The following is a 13,716-nucleotide window of genomic DNA, read 5'->3' as shown; positions in this document are numbered from 1 at the left end:
TGCAAGCGAGTGGCTAACTCCATTTGTTTCAATATATGGTGTGCACTTCATTTTGCCTCTGCTCTTTATGCGATCAACTTCAGCAGGTGTTCCCAGTTCTACGTTGTGACTGCATTTTTGCGTATATACTTTGAACATACGCATAGTAACTCCAATTGCTTGCACTGAATCGGTCTCGTGTAAAAATCTGGTGGAAAGACCTGTAGCAATTTGTGTGCCTTGCCAGAAGGCTACCTTCATGGGAATTGGTACGCTGTGGGAGAATCACTAGGGGTGTGCGAATAGTGATCTTTGAAACCGAATCGAATACGAATCGAATAATTTTTTAATATTAAGTGACAGCTACTAAAGAAGAGCAAAGACATAAAATTATTTTTATTGTTCCAAAATGTTTAAAATTATTGTAACAACGCGACTAGATGATAATGACTAGAGTTGAACAATATATAATTAAATAGTCTAAAGATGCTAAAATATTAGAATGCTAAACAGAAAATCACTGTTCACGCGGATGTTGAACATAAAATCCGAGTTCGCTTGAGCCTGGTACATCCTGAAGCAATGTACTCGGTAGGAACTCTACATTCTTTTTTTTTTCTTGTTGTAGCAAATGTCCTTGAAGATCAAAAAAGGTGGCAAGGGTGTGATGTGCCTGTGTGCTTATGTCTAAGACCCTTATTTTCACTGATCTGAGAAGATTCAGGGAAAACGGACTGTCTTGTTCCAATTGCGCCCTAAAAAAGCAACATCTTCACACACTGAACAAGTGGGACAACCATGGAAAGTGCTGCGAAAGACTCGACACAAGCAGCTGTTGTGGCTTCTTCAATTGGTTACATGGGAGCGGCCGAAAAACTTCCACACACTATTGCACTTACTCTTCAAACAACTTCCCGCTTCTACCACTTGTACTTCACTCATACAGAGCGGCGGTACCGTTGCAACCAGTTACGAGACGTCTCTACGACACTCTTTCCGAAAGTGTGCACGAGCATTCTCGAGTGAAAGCGGTCCCTAAAGGCTGAACCGCATGTAAGCGATTTAGCGAGCGACGAGACGAGCGACAGCGACGAGAGTCAGCAGCGAGCGACGGAGATTTCTTGCTGTCGCTCGTCGCGTCGCTTGGTGTTTGAATTTCTAGAAAATATCCTCATTGCCTTGGTCACTTGCTCACACCACTTTCATGCAGCTTGCCTCATCGCGTGACTGACCGAGCTAGGGTGCCTTCATGTGCGCTTTGCTTAGGGTGGAGACATCTGGCCATTTTGTCCCACACTTTTATCTTTCTTTTTTGTTCAGAAGCGCGTGAAAGAGCGTGTCCCTGCACGCGTTAGTGGCGCTGACTGTGCTATGGCGACATTTTGTTTTCGTCGATTTCTTTGTATTTTTCCCGTGAGCGCGTGCTGTCGGCACCGGGTACTACAAAGGGTGGCATCACCCTAAACAGAAGGACATTGAGGCACCCTAGACCGAGCGACAGCAAAGCGGGTCGACGTCGCCTGTCTCGTCTCTTGCCCAATCGCTTTCATGCGGGTTATACTTAACACAGTGGTCCCCAATGGAGGCAGCAGCAACGTACGTAGAGAAACTGCTGCATCCAATGATGATAATCATTGTCTAGGAGAAGAGGGTACGTACTGCCATCTTGTGGGCACGTATGGCAGGCATGCCGGAGCGTTGTGGGACACCTGTGAAGGGAATCTCGCGGCACAACACTGTAACAACTACTATTCAGAAATTATTTAAAAAATATTCGAAACTTTTGAAAATAATTATTCAATTCCATTACTGAATCGAATAGGGTAATATTCTATTCGTTATTCGAAAATGACGAATATTCGCACACCCCTAAGAATCGCATATTTTCAAATCCAAAGTTCAATCTTCACTCCAGCCAGTTTTCATCTGGATGAGCATCATGTTGGAATGTGTTCGTCCAGTTGCTACTGCATGGTAGCACTCAGATTAGCAACCATGCTACACTGGCTAAATTGCGCACCTATACACAGCAAATATTTCGCAGCAGAACAAAGAAAACCTTGTCATTCATGACTGGAGGACGTTCAATGCCTGAATAACTAGCACCTTTTACAATATCGTCTGTCCTTTTGATTGTAAGCCAGGTCTTTGACTTCCAGATTTTCTTTGCAGTGCTTTTCTTATGAACCAATTTTGTTTTTTGGTGGCTCGTTCTGCCCCATGGAAACTGCAGACTGTAGCGTTTGCACCGTCTTTACAACTGCACCTTTGGCACATAGTTCTCGGCAAACAAATCTACAGATGGTAGCCACCCTGACCAACAAATAACCAGATATTCAAGCTGGTCCACTTTTATTTACAAAGTACCTTTCAATGAAAGACTGAGGTGGCCCCGGCGGTCAAGGCTCCGAGAGCAGGCGGATCTATGGACTGGACTACACACGCAAGGCAGTGCTGCATCGTTCCCAGCCAGTGCACGCTCCCCATTGGCAGACTTCGCCCGCGCAAAAAAAAAGCGGATTTGAGAGACTGCTTCTCGCTAATGAAAGGGTGCGAGCATCTCTGCTTGTCTCGTGGTAGCCTGGCAAACAACGGTAGGAAAGCAAAACTAAGCTCCCGTCTGGAGTGTGCACGGCTAATCGTCCACATCGCCGAGACCTTGGCGGTGCCTCGTTGGGTGCTGCTGCACTCCTCGGGAACCTCTGATTGAAACACGCTGCCCGGACATGTATGTGCCCCCGATGCCAGAACCTGGAATCAACCAAACAGTGAAACTCTGCACATACGATTGTTGAAAAGAGACTGCAATGCAGTGCAGAGTGCAAGTTTGTCTGCTTCTTGCACGGGGGTTGCGATGAACGCCAAGCTCTTGTTGGCCGATTGAAACGATTACAGGAAGATCCATTGGTGGATTCCTAAAGAATGCGTTAGCATGACCCTTCAAAATGCTAAAGCTGACCCCTTCACTTTTCTTCTTTTGGCTTTCTCTTTTGCTTCCTCCATTTTTTTCTGCCTCTTTCTGCATTTTCCAAAGGAGGACATGTGGGGCATTTTTTAAGGGTCATGCTAATGAATTCCCTAAAAATTCACCAATGGATCTTCCTGTGTAATTTTTATCACCCCTTTTTTGTAGTCTGCTTGTCAGAGTACGTCGACACCCTTGGATACGGTCATCCATATCACTCGTGGAAAGAGCTACATCCGTACCACTCGTGGAAGAAACTGCATCCATATCACTCGTGGAGTGAACCGCATCTATCGTTTTAACTACACACATACATCACAGCCCACGCACCACCACTAAGGAAAACCCACAGCGAAGAACTGGCGACGGCGGAGTGGCAACTGTGCACGTCCTCATTCCACCGCGCCGCAACACTTCCTAGATAAAGTTGTAGTGCTGAATGAGATGGCGTCATCAGAGAAGGCCAACGCTGGGCAGAATGGACATGATGATTACGTCAACATTTGGCTCAAACTTAAGCCGAGCACTGACACAGCACTCATTTCCAATCTGTGTCCAGCGTTGGCCCTCTCTAATTATTCCATCTCATTTAGCAGTACAGCTTTGTTATCTAAGAGGTGTTGCTCGGCGGCGCCTCCTATCTGGCTCTCGTGCACGTGACTTTGCCAAAAACGAAAGGGCTCACTCTGACGAAGACCCGGCGGTGTCTATCAGTTTGTCACTGCCGGGAAGAGAGGGAGAGATTGATGCGTGCTGACGTCAGCGCTTCAAACCAATGGGAGTGTCGCACGCGTCACACTCTCCCCCTTCTTCTTCCTCTCTCCCCGGCACTTGCAAACGAAAGACACCGCCGGGTTTTCGTCAAAATGAGCGTTCTAATGCTAATGCATTAAAAAATAGTGGGTAGATCTCAAGGCATCCAGCACCAAGATCTACCCACCACCCTTTCAATCAAAGCAAATCAGTGCTTGGAGTCGTTCTGACGTCACCGCAACTTGTGTGCAAGAAGCAGACGCCTTGCTGTCCGTATTATCTCGACTTGTATCACAACAAGACGCAACAGATTTGTGTTTTGGCTCGCAAATGATGACGTGGCTGTCGATTGGCTTGTACGTTTGTTTGACAAGTGCACACTGATGAATGGCCGGTATGGCACCTGCACTTTGGCAAGTGACAAGACTCCTAAATATGGCAATTTTTCTAAAGCCAATCAATGTTAAGTAATCCAGATGGAAAAATCCAAACCCTACTTGAGACGAGCCTCAACTAAAGCCACTAACTTAAGTCACGCTAAGAGTGTCAACAATCCCGACTGTCTCGTGGATGCCGCCATTCTGTTGCCCGGTGCAGAACGCGTGCAACTAGCAATAGTTGTGACGCGAAATTGTGACTTCACAATCTTTTAGATACCATGCTGGGGAGCTCAAGCTATATAATTTTTCTCTGTCGCGGACTGCGTTTGACGTATCTGGAGAACAGAAAAGCGTTTCCTGCAATTAGAGATGAAGCTTCACATAACTGGCAACAATGACTTTAGACGACAAGATGGCCAAAGTGTTGCTACTCCGAAGCGCAGCCTATTTTACAAAGAATGAATAGCGGAGTCTCCGGACTTACTTGCGGTGCGGTCGAGGTCCCTGTCCCTGTTGAACGGGCGCTGCTGCAGCGGCTGGCAGAGCAGCTCGTCCAGTGACTTTTCCGACAGGTGGTTGTTCTCCTTCAGGGCCCGCTTCATCTGCTCGAAAATGTGGGCCTTCTCCTTGTCCCCCAGGCGCTCCAGGCTCTGCTCCACCTTCATCACCTTTCGTGGCAGAAAGAAGGAACGTCCATTGACGCTCAGAAGCTCTGTTCGCGCTCGAACCATTTTCCCACCCTCGCCGCCAGTGTGTATGTCTGTCCTCGCATGTTCATTCGCTACTAGAGGCGCAGCTCTATGGACAGTTTTTTTTCATTTTGTTAGTGTAATAGCAGATTTAGGACAAAGATTGTTTTCATTGCTTTTGAAGCCTAGAATGACCTGAAAAAAGTGTCTCTTCTACGAGCTCCGGGTGCTTTTCGTGAGCAGTCGTGAGCGGCTGCAATGCAGTCAATCGCTTGAACGCAGATGTGTGAAGCAGCTTTAAAGGGACAATGACAGGGCATTTATGCTTGCCAAGGTTTTTATTTGTGCATGAGATATGAGAGCCCAACTACCCAGAACACAATTTCCGGCTCGAAATTCATTTTCTTTCCACCCGAAAACCACCGATCAAGAACAGGCCGGTTTGAGTCGCGCTTACTCTCTTTGTGGTCCCTTACCGTTTTCTATGGTTTAGACACAACCAACAAAGATTATTGAAGTCACGGGTCATCAAAGGCACACACTCAATACTAAAAATAGACAATAAATATGATACCCATTTTTTGTGGCTTCTAAAAAGCTGCAAATAGGTTGATTGAAAACAAGTTGCACAGCCGGTAACTTGCTCCTCCTCTATAATTCTTTTTCCTCCCCAGTTCAGTTTTGGTTTTGGTTTTGAGCAGTTGCGTTACTTTATTAAAAATATATGTGACACTATAGCAAAATATTGATTGGGTAGTCTTTTGACACCATAAAAAATCATTTGACACAAAATAAAAAAAAAGATTGGGGGGGGGGGGGAGGGTGTCAGTATCCCTTTAAAGGGGTACTCGAGTGATTTATTTAGTTACCCTAATGCTATATTTTCGGAATCACCGGCCTTTCCTACTTCCGGTAGGCTACTTAGTATCGCGAAATTCATAATAATTATTGTGAAATCGACAAGTGAAAATGATGCCAAAACCAACGTTAAAATATACTACCCGAACTTTTCAGTGGCGCGACGTTGGGGAAAGGCAGGCTTGCAGGTCAAGCAGACAGTCTAAAAATGGACTATGCCAAGCATTTGTTTCGTGCTGCTGCGCGGGTGCTGGACCGAGCTTCCATAGCATTCATTTGACACCCCGCAATTGTTTGTGGTCGGTTAAGGACAAAGTCTAAAGTCCAAAAAGTGAACACCTGCCTTCCCCGACGTCACTTTTCTAACGTTGCCAAAAAAGACTTTCACTTTGAAAAACACGGTGAAAACCAAAATTCAATAACTTTGAGAGAAAAAAAAAATTATTTTGGTCCAATATTTGGGTTGCTAGTTCAGCTACGTTTGTTTGTGTTCAGCAAAAGGGCAGCCCCCAGCATTGTGTGGGCAAGAGATGGGAGCGACTGCACACTACGTCGGTAACAGATTCATTTCTATACTCCAAGGTTCCAGGAGCATGCAAAGTGTGTCGATGTTTGAACCTCGTGTTTGAGAAACTGTGGCTCTACGCCAGAATCTACGGCAAATGATTGCGCGAGTGGCTTGTCAATAGCATCAGGGTAACGAATAAGATGCGACAACGAGTCTCAAAGCAAGGAGCCCCCAATCACCGTTTCAGGCAACACTTGGTACTCCACCCGCGACTGGACCGGGACGTCTTGGTGGACGATGGAGCGCAGTGTCAGGAACACGTCCTCTAACCTGTCCAGGTCCGCCAGGGCCATCATCTGCAATGCCACAATGGAATAGGACAGTCAGATTCCCATTAGCTTCGAACGTCTGCACTCTGCGCCACCGACAAAATCAAGACTGTGTACATTGAGGGTCGCCTGTTACGCGGGGTTGCAGCATGGTGCATGGAATGAATATTCCCATTTACTCCTACTGGCCGTGCGTCAAAGTCAGCAAAGTTGCCTTGAAACGTGCCAAGGGACCTAACACTTCTTTAAATTGGAGCTCGGGAAAAGCTGCAACAGCCAAGGTTATAAGATGCTCCATTATGTGTTCTCTACTTCTTTTTATTCCGAATGCACTCTTAAAATATTTCTGCTGCAGTAGAACCATTTAATAGTGAAGTGGTCTTTTTCTTCGAGAAAAATATTAGCTTGGCGGGTGGTACCTTGTATGTCTGTAGTCGGTTTTACTGTGTCTTTATCTCTCTGTATTAATCCCTGCATAGTAGTTTTCCTGTGGTTCGAAGCAATAATGAGATGCTATGTCGCTCAATGTACACCATGTAGTGTTCTTGCGTGCCATAAATTAAAAATTTTGGTAGTCTGAAAGATGAAGGAAGCTTTCTCATTAGTGACCTGTCAGTTACAGACAAAAGACACTGGAATTCACACGCACGTTTAACCAGCTTCAGTGATGATAAGTGCAAGTCGTGTGCATCTGTGTGTTATGGTATTTTAATAACTAAACACCCAAGTTGGACTTCAAAAATATTGGACTGACAGTGGTCTTGTATTCTCTTGCATTTTGATCACAACTGCGTTCACATGCAAAAAATCATAAGTTCTAATACCCAGTTTAAAAAAAAAAGGCAACTGTCAACTTACACGGAGGTTGAGAACAGTGATGTAGTTCAGCTGTGCTGTAAGCGCCAACAGTTCCATGGCAACCTTGGGTTCATTCTGCAAAAAAAGTAAAAAAACCCGGCCGTTCCACCACAGGAATGACGCCCGACTCAAAGGCACGCCCCAAGAAAGAGTAACGACTCACGTGGTTGATGGCAAGCGCAGCTGCAAAGGCCAGACCCTTGCGCAACACAAGAGCTCCCACTGACCTAGCCTCTTGCACCAGTCGCACCGCGTATTCGTAGTGCTCTCTCGTGTTCTGTCGGTGAGAAATCGACCAAACAGATCAAACAGGATGATTGCAAAACCAAAAGAGGTGGTCGCGCTCTCAATGCTGCAAAAAAAGTGCACGTCCTGTACTGAAACTCAAATTACTTAAAATTACCACAGATCCGGATATAATACGATTTCGTAATTATAGGAGCCTTCTACTGCCCTCCACACATCGGACAAGCTTGAACTCGTTGACTTTCTTCATAATTTTCTCAAAGACTAAATGACTAGATCAGTGATGGAAGCAACACATGACGTTTTGTAGTAGGGTTAGTGGCAGACAAATTATTAGTATGCAGCAGCCACTAACACTATTGGAGCACATTTCAACATCTTTTAACACATCACATGAAAAAAAACCCAAAAAACATGATTGCATTGCTAGATGGAATTCACAGCCTTATTTTTCAAAATAGGGCTCAGGTCAGAGCAGGTTCCACTTACGATTAATTGGTATTAGGAATAGTTGAAAAATGAAGAACAGCAAAACACTTTAGTTGAGATAGAGACTCTCTTCTCCTTCCCCTTTTAGACTCGGTAGTTTACTAGCCTGTAAACACTTATACCGTCGGTAGTTTATTTCACCTGTAAATACCTTTTTACAGTAGGTTAGTTTATTTCGCCTATAAACATAATTCCTGTAAAATGCCAGCGGAACCTAGCATTTAAGCTAAAACGTATATCAATAGAAATATGTTACCCCCCCCCCCCCCCCCCCACACACAAACACACATTTTTTGAATCTACCAAAAATAAGATTCTAATTAACATAAACTGCAGAAACAGTCACCCAAAAATATTAAGAAAACCAACAATTGTGCTTTAAAAGTGACACTGCAATTTTGCAGTGTCGGAACCAGAGTTGAGTCAAAGTTCGCTGCCCTTTTGAATGACTGCTGCGCAAAAACTACCTCGACTACTGTGTTTATTCAAACATAGACTCGAGTTTCTTAAAATCTTTTTCTTTCTTTCTAGGTACAGTTTTTTAGAATCAAAGACCAAAGAATGTCGTCCTGTAATAGCACTGAGCATAACTTCCGAGCCAGCCGCGCTGCTCCTAGCACTCTGGTGCACAGCGTTGAAGCTCGCATGGAGCAACGACATGGAGGCACGTGGAAGACATGATAATAGAGTGATCTCGTCGGGAGCAAAAGGCCCCGGTTCTGTGTCAACACGGCAGCCACCATCCCACTTTTTGCAATTTTTTTTCGTCTCTTAGTTTCTGACATCCCCGACATGGGTGAATATCCAGACGATGACGGGGCCAGCGCGGTTCACGAGCAATCTCTATGTTTTGTTAAAATTAAATAGCGCAAAGGTTAGACAAAGGACAGAACATGTAGACAGGACAAGCGCTATAAGATATTGAGGATCCAACTAGCCCACCTCAATATCTTAGTACTCTACGTTTTGTTTTGTCTTAAGTCGAATCGCAGCTGCCACTACGAGCGAATGAGATCAATCAAACAACGTCAAAAGTGCGACATCGTGGCATTCGTCATATTTTTCTACGCGTTCCTTCATTGGCTACACCAATCAAGCGCAGCGAATGCCCCGTGACTTGCGCTTTTAGTATGTGTATTTATGGTCTATATTTGAGCCTTCAACTGGGCTTGGACCTAAAATAGAGCAAAATATATGGCGAGATGCTGTGAAATACACATTTGTAAAATTTTCCTTTTACCTACTTCTCTGATTAAATAGGACTGACCAATAATCAATATCATTATTTTTTGCTTCGCTTAATTAAAGGAGCAATGCAACAATTTTTGTACTTTGCGCAAATACCGCTTAAAACGGATCCCTAATGTTAATGACCTATGAAACACGCGTTCGTTTTTCACCCCACGCAATAGAAGTCCCAGAAAAAAATTAAAGAAAGACGAGCAGCGTTTACCCCCTCAACTCGCAGCCAGAACAAGCGGCCATGTGATCCGGAGCCGATTATATGCCGCCAGTGTTGATCATAGCCACGCGCTGGGGTTGGCAAAGCGGAGGACACGCGCTGAGTTCCAGACATTGTTATGGCTCGGCTGTTGTCGTCGTTGCAGCGATTGGACACGGGTCACAACCCGAATGCTTCTCGAGCTAGCAATTGTCACGAGCCCAAGTCGAGTGCCCACGCAATGCTCGGGTCCAATCTATGAACCGCATTCAAATATCGTCACTTGGGTGTACTGCGATCCCCGAGTTACGTCATCAAATTTTGCAAAGGAGAGATTGAATGAAAATGATCGTTTTTGTCCTTGAAATGGCACCGCAACAAAGGAGTTTCTTGGCCCGTGGCGTTGCGTGTGAGCATCCTTGAGTCCCAGGTGTGCCAGTAAGCTCGTGTAGAGAGAAAAACATTCCAACTGAATATCGTTGCACAGCTCCTTTAAGCCCATGTCATTATAAAGTGATCATTTTAAAAGGTTGCTCTACCCACTTACAGGACTGAAAGTTTTGCTAGTTCATTCTTTGTCAAAACTGCGAGAGAGCGGAACGACCTCCCGGAAGAAATTGTGTCCATTGATGATAATGGCATTTTCTTTTTCCACTTGTCATAGTGTTTTCAAAAACTTCCCTAAAATCATCCCCACAAATAATAAATAATAAATAAATGAATCTCGGCGCAGGTGAGGCGCAATGTGCCGAAGTGCAAAAGTGGCACTTCGGCGCAAGATGGAGCAGACTTTTGTTCGTTGCACAATTCGGCGCAAATGTCGCAGCACTTCCGTCGCAGCTAATTTTCTTGTTAGCACATTGTTCTTGGCAACAATTTTAATTACCCTGGTCTATACTGGTTCACTAAAACCCATATCATTGCATGACATGTCCTGTCTAACCCTTTTCGTATTGCTCAAAATATTTGTTCCCAAACATCTACAGATTATTCGAAGGCATCCTCTAACTATGCGACATTCTAGAAATCTCCTGGTCTTATGTTTTGGCTTTGGAGTGGACACGAGACGGCTGCAGCTTCCCCTGGCATTCCGGATGCTTCCGGCGACTCTGACGGCACGCCATAAGAAACTCGAAGCCTGGTTCACACATTTGCACTTGAATGTGCTTGAGTTCAATATGTCTCCTAGCAACCGCTTATGACGAAAAAACAGACTCTGGCGCCACCTATCGAGTAGCCCTTGCACACTTCCGAACTGCACATACGTCTTTACAATTTTGTGCGCGTCGTTCTTCCACCGTAGGCTCGAAATAATTCTGGCAATGTTAGAAGCGACAATATCTCGTAGATAGTGCCTAGACACGATCTCGCAAATAGCGCAAAACCTTTAGCTTCCAGGGCGGCCCAAAAGTGCCAGCGTGCCCCGGCCAGGTGGCACAAGCTGCAACCCAATTAGAAGGGTTCGGCCGTGTCCATCCATCCACTCCCTCCCGTTGTAGGCGGTCACCGTACGGTCGATTATGCTCAAATGCAAATTTGTGAGTCAGCCTTGTCCGGTGGTGCCCTGCCACTCACCAGCTTGTAGCAGGAGGCCAGAGCAAGCACCATGCATTCCCTGGGGTACTTGGTGCCATACAGCTGCTTGTTCTGGATGCTGGCAAAGACGTCCAGGGCATCCTGGTAGCGCTGCTCCTTGAACAGGAGGTCCATGGCTATCTGGTACGAGGAGAACTGGTCGAAGAAGCCGTCCAGCTCCTGAAATGGACGCCGACGGGTCTTGGCTCGGACAGGGAACGGGGGAGCGATTTCAAAACAAGAAAGACGCTCTCGCATTCGGGCTGTGGAGACAACGGCTGGCACCAGTTTTAAAGACCCGTCTGCATTGTTGAATGTGCCAGATGTCTTCAGCTTCTTTAAAAATCATCACAAGAAGTGGCCAGCCTGTTAGGGTGCAAACGAGCAGGTGATGATTAAACATGATGAGGCATAACCCTAGGGAGAAAGACGACGACGAAGGAGAGGACGGACGGGAGTCTCAATTGAGACTCCTCTCCTTCGTCGTCGTCTTTCTCCCTAGCCTCAGGGTTATAGTTCATCGTGTCTGGCCAGTTTAATTTTTTATAATTTAGAAGACCGTTGCATTCACACGGCCCACCGCACCAATTCCAACAACAGAAACTGACAAAAGAATTCTAAATACAGTCAAGTTTTTGATGCCATCACCTGTTGGGAACCTAATGTTAAAAACAACAAACATGGATAATGTCTCTTGTCAAGCTTTCATCATTTCGACTGTGCTCTAGGACGTTATTCACGCTTTCCTCTAGCATTGTTAGTTGTCTCGCATGAAAAAACAACTATTTAAGTTGAAGTCACCTCATCTTTGAGCACTTGGACGACGATATCCGGCTTCCGGAGGTGGTAGAAGAGGCGGAGGGCCACGGGTCCAAAGACAAAGGTGCCGAACCGAAGTTCCTTGTTCTGCTGGTTAAACCTGCGTACACCCGTGAGAAGCACACCCATGAAATGATCATAGAATTTTCTAAGACTCAAACTGGATAGAGGTGATAATCACTGTTAACAACTGGGTGACCAGATGCAAGAACCAAGGTGTGTGAGTGGCAACAAATAAAGACCACTCATCGTGCAACAGGGTGGGTTGAGCTGAATTTGATGAAGGTTTGTTTTAAGTTTGATATCTATGTAAACACCTCTTTCAACTAAAATATTTGACATTCCTTCACAAAAATTTGTTTTGAGATTAACTTTTCAATTAAGCTGCCAAGGCGGTCACTCAATCACCTATTTTAAGCAGTCAAAGCTGAAGTAAGAAGGCAGATGTGCTGATGTGGGCTCAGGGCAAATACCCGAGATCGACGAAACTAACTAGGGCGGAAAAATGCTGTCGTATCGTGGCTGAGACCTCTGTGCTTGTCCGTCATCCTCATTGTTTCCCCAATATGATGCATTCCTTACGGACTATTAATGCCAAACATAACCTCAGAGAGGGCATTGATGTGGTACCTCTTCATCATCCGAATGACCAGGTCAATGTCCTCCTCCTTGTCCTCGCACAAGCAGACGACGTGCTTCAAGTCTTCCGTGAAGACCATACCAGTGCCCGCACCTTCCGCATTGAAGTACTGGCTGATGCGCTGAAAGAACTTGTCTGGAACAAAGATAGGGCAGCGTCATCAGCGTCCCTTAAAAATTGCTTCACGTGCGCAATTGGGTTAGGGAGAAGATAGATATATAGAGAGTAAGTTTATTTAGCGCCTTTTAACAGCCAAGAGACCTGTACAACAGTACACTCTATCATACACGAAAGCAAAACGAAAATTCTGTATTGTCGCCAAAGGCACAGTAAATGAATGCATGTCATGACGCGTCCCAGGGGATAAAGTGGTCAAGTAAATATGTCATTTTGTAAAAGATATCAAACCGTAAGTTAGTTGCAACCGTGCCATTAGACACCTAAAAATATATATAAAAAGTGTGCACATACTTGCAGGTTTTCCCCGGCGTATATAATACACGTTTTAGTAATAACTATAAAAAAAGCTTTTTTTTTTTTTTTTTTTTCAATATATAATTGAAGTTGCGACATTACTTGTAGAACTAAGTAACTGCAATTTGTGGGTCACCTTTGGAGCCGGTGAATTGCTGCCGGGTTCGCTCCCGTTGCTCCAGGTATTTGTCTAGTCCTAGAAACGAGGCTCCATATAAAGACCGTGTATCTGTGAAAAAGAGAAAAAAGTAAATCGAAGGTTAGTCCACTGGATTTCAGGAGGAAGATCAAGCGAGGTTAGCGAATACTTTTAGGAGTTTCATTTTGTCAAGTGTTTGCTCACTTCATCGACCCCATTGCATATGAACCGCATAGCTTAATAACTTCTACAAGTACGCAATATAATCCATTAGTGTACGATACGGTTGCACAGGAACGGGCGTGTTATCGGTTTATTGAATTATTGAAGTGGTCTGAGTTGCGACACTCATCAAGAATTAATAGAGGCAAATCTCGCTTTTAGTTCCCTTTTATCCCAATCGAGACTTGGAATTACGTAAACGAGAGCCGCAATTCAACGAGAACTTACGCGAAAGATGGAAATAGGAGCTGTACAGTTTAGTGAAAGAATTTAATACTCGCGTAGCGGACACATGTTTGCCCACTGCAGCCGCCATTTTTAAAACTGACTGACCTAATTGGCCCCCTAGCGT

The 13,716-nt window shown here is 45.0% G+C and overlaps 1 protein-coding gene across 1 annotated transcript; it reads right to left on the bottom strand.

Moving 5' to 3' along the window:
- Positions 1 to 2,314: 2,314 nt before the first annotated feature.
- LOC8036663 (pentatricopeptide repeat-containing protein 2, mitochondrial) lies at positions 2,315 to 13,704 on the bottom strand. The gene is made up of 10 exons (XM_029994913.4): positions 13,593 to 13,704; positions 13,140 to 13,232; positions 12,520 to 12,664; positions 11,872 to 11,989; positions 11,071 to 11,250; positions 7,483 to 7,596; positions 7,320 to 7,394; positions 6,372 to 6,488; positions 4,562 to 4,745; positions 2,315 to 2,730 (listed from the first exon to the last, which is right to left on the bottom strand). The coding sequence occupies exons 1-10, from the start codon at positions 13,678 to 13,680 to the stop codon at positions 2,615 to 2,617; spliced, it is 1,230 nt and encodes a 409-aa protein (XP_029850773.3). The 5' UTR covers positions 13,681 to 13,704; the 3' UTR covers positions 2,315 to 2,614.
- Positions 13,705 to 13,716: the final 12 nt, after the last annotated feature.

This window comes from Ixodes scapularis, unplaced genomic scaffold (genome assembly GCF_016920785.2).
Source record: "Ixodes scapularis isolate PalLabHiFi unplaced genomic scaffold, ASM1692078v2 PGA_scaffold11__112_contigs__length_91849675, whole genome shotgun sequence".
NCBI lineage: Eukaryota > Metazoa > Arthropoda > Arachnida > Ixodida > Ixodidae > Ixodes > Ixodes scapularis.
Note: the sequence above shows the minus strand (reverse complement) of the source record. Positions and strands in the feature narration are given on the sequence as shown.

What these genes read in the sequence shown, in the direction of transcription:
- LOC8036663 (XM_029994913.4), bottom strand. Translation starts at nt 13,680, where the DNA reads ATGGCGGCTGCAGTGGGCAAACATGTGTCCGCTACGCGAGTATTAAAT. An exon ending in GTCATTCGGATGATGAAGAG is followed by an intron (nt 11,990 to 12,519) that starts GTACCACATCAA and finishes GGGTGTACGCAG; the next exon opens with GTTTAACCAGCAGAACAAGG. An exon ending in GGACCTCGACCGCACCGCAA is followed by an intron (nt 2,731 to 4,561) that starts GTAAGTCCGGAG and finishes GGTTGATTCCAG; the next exon opens with GTTCTGGCATCGGGGGCACA.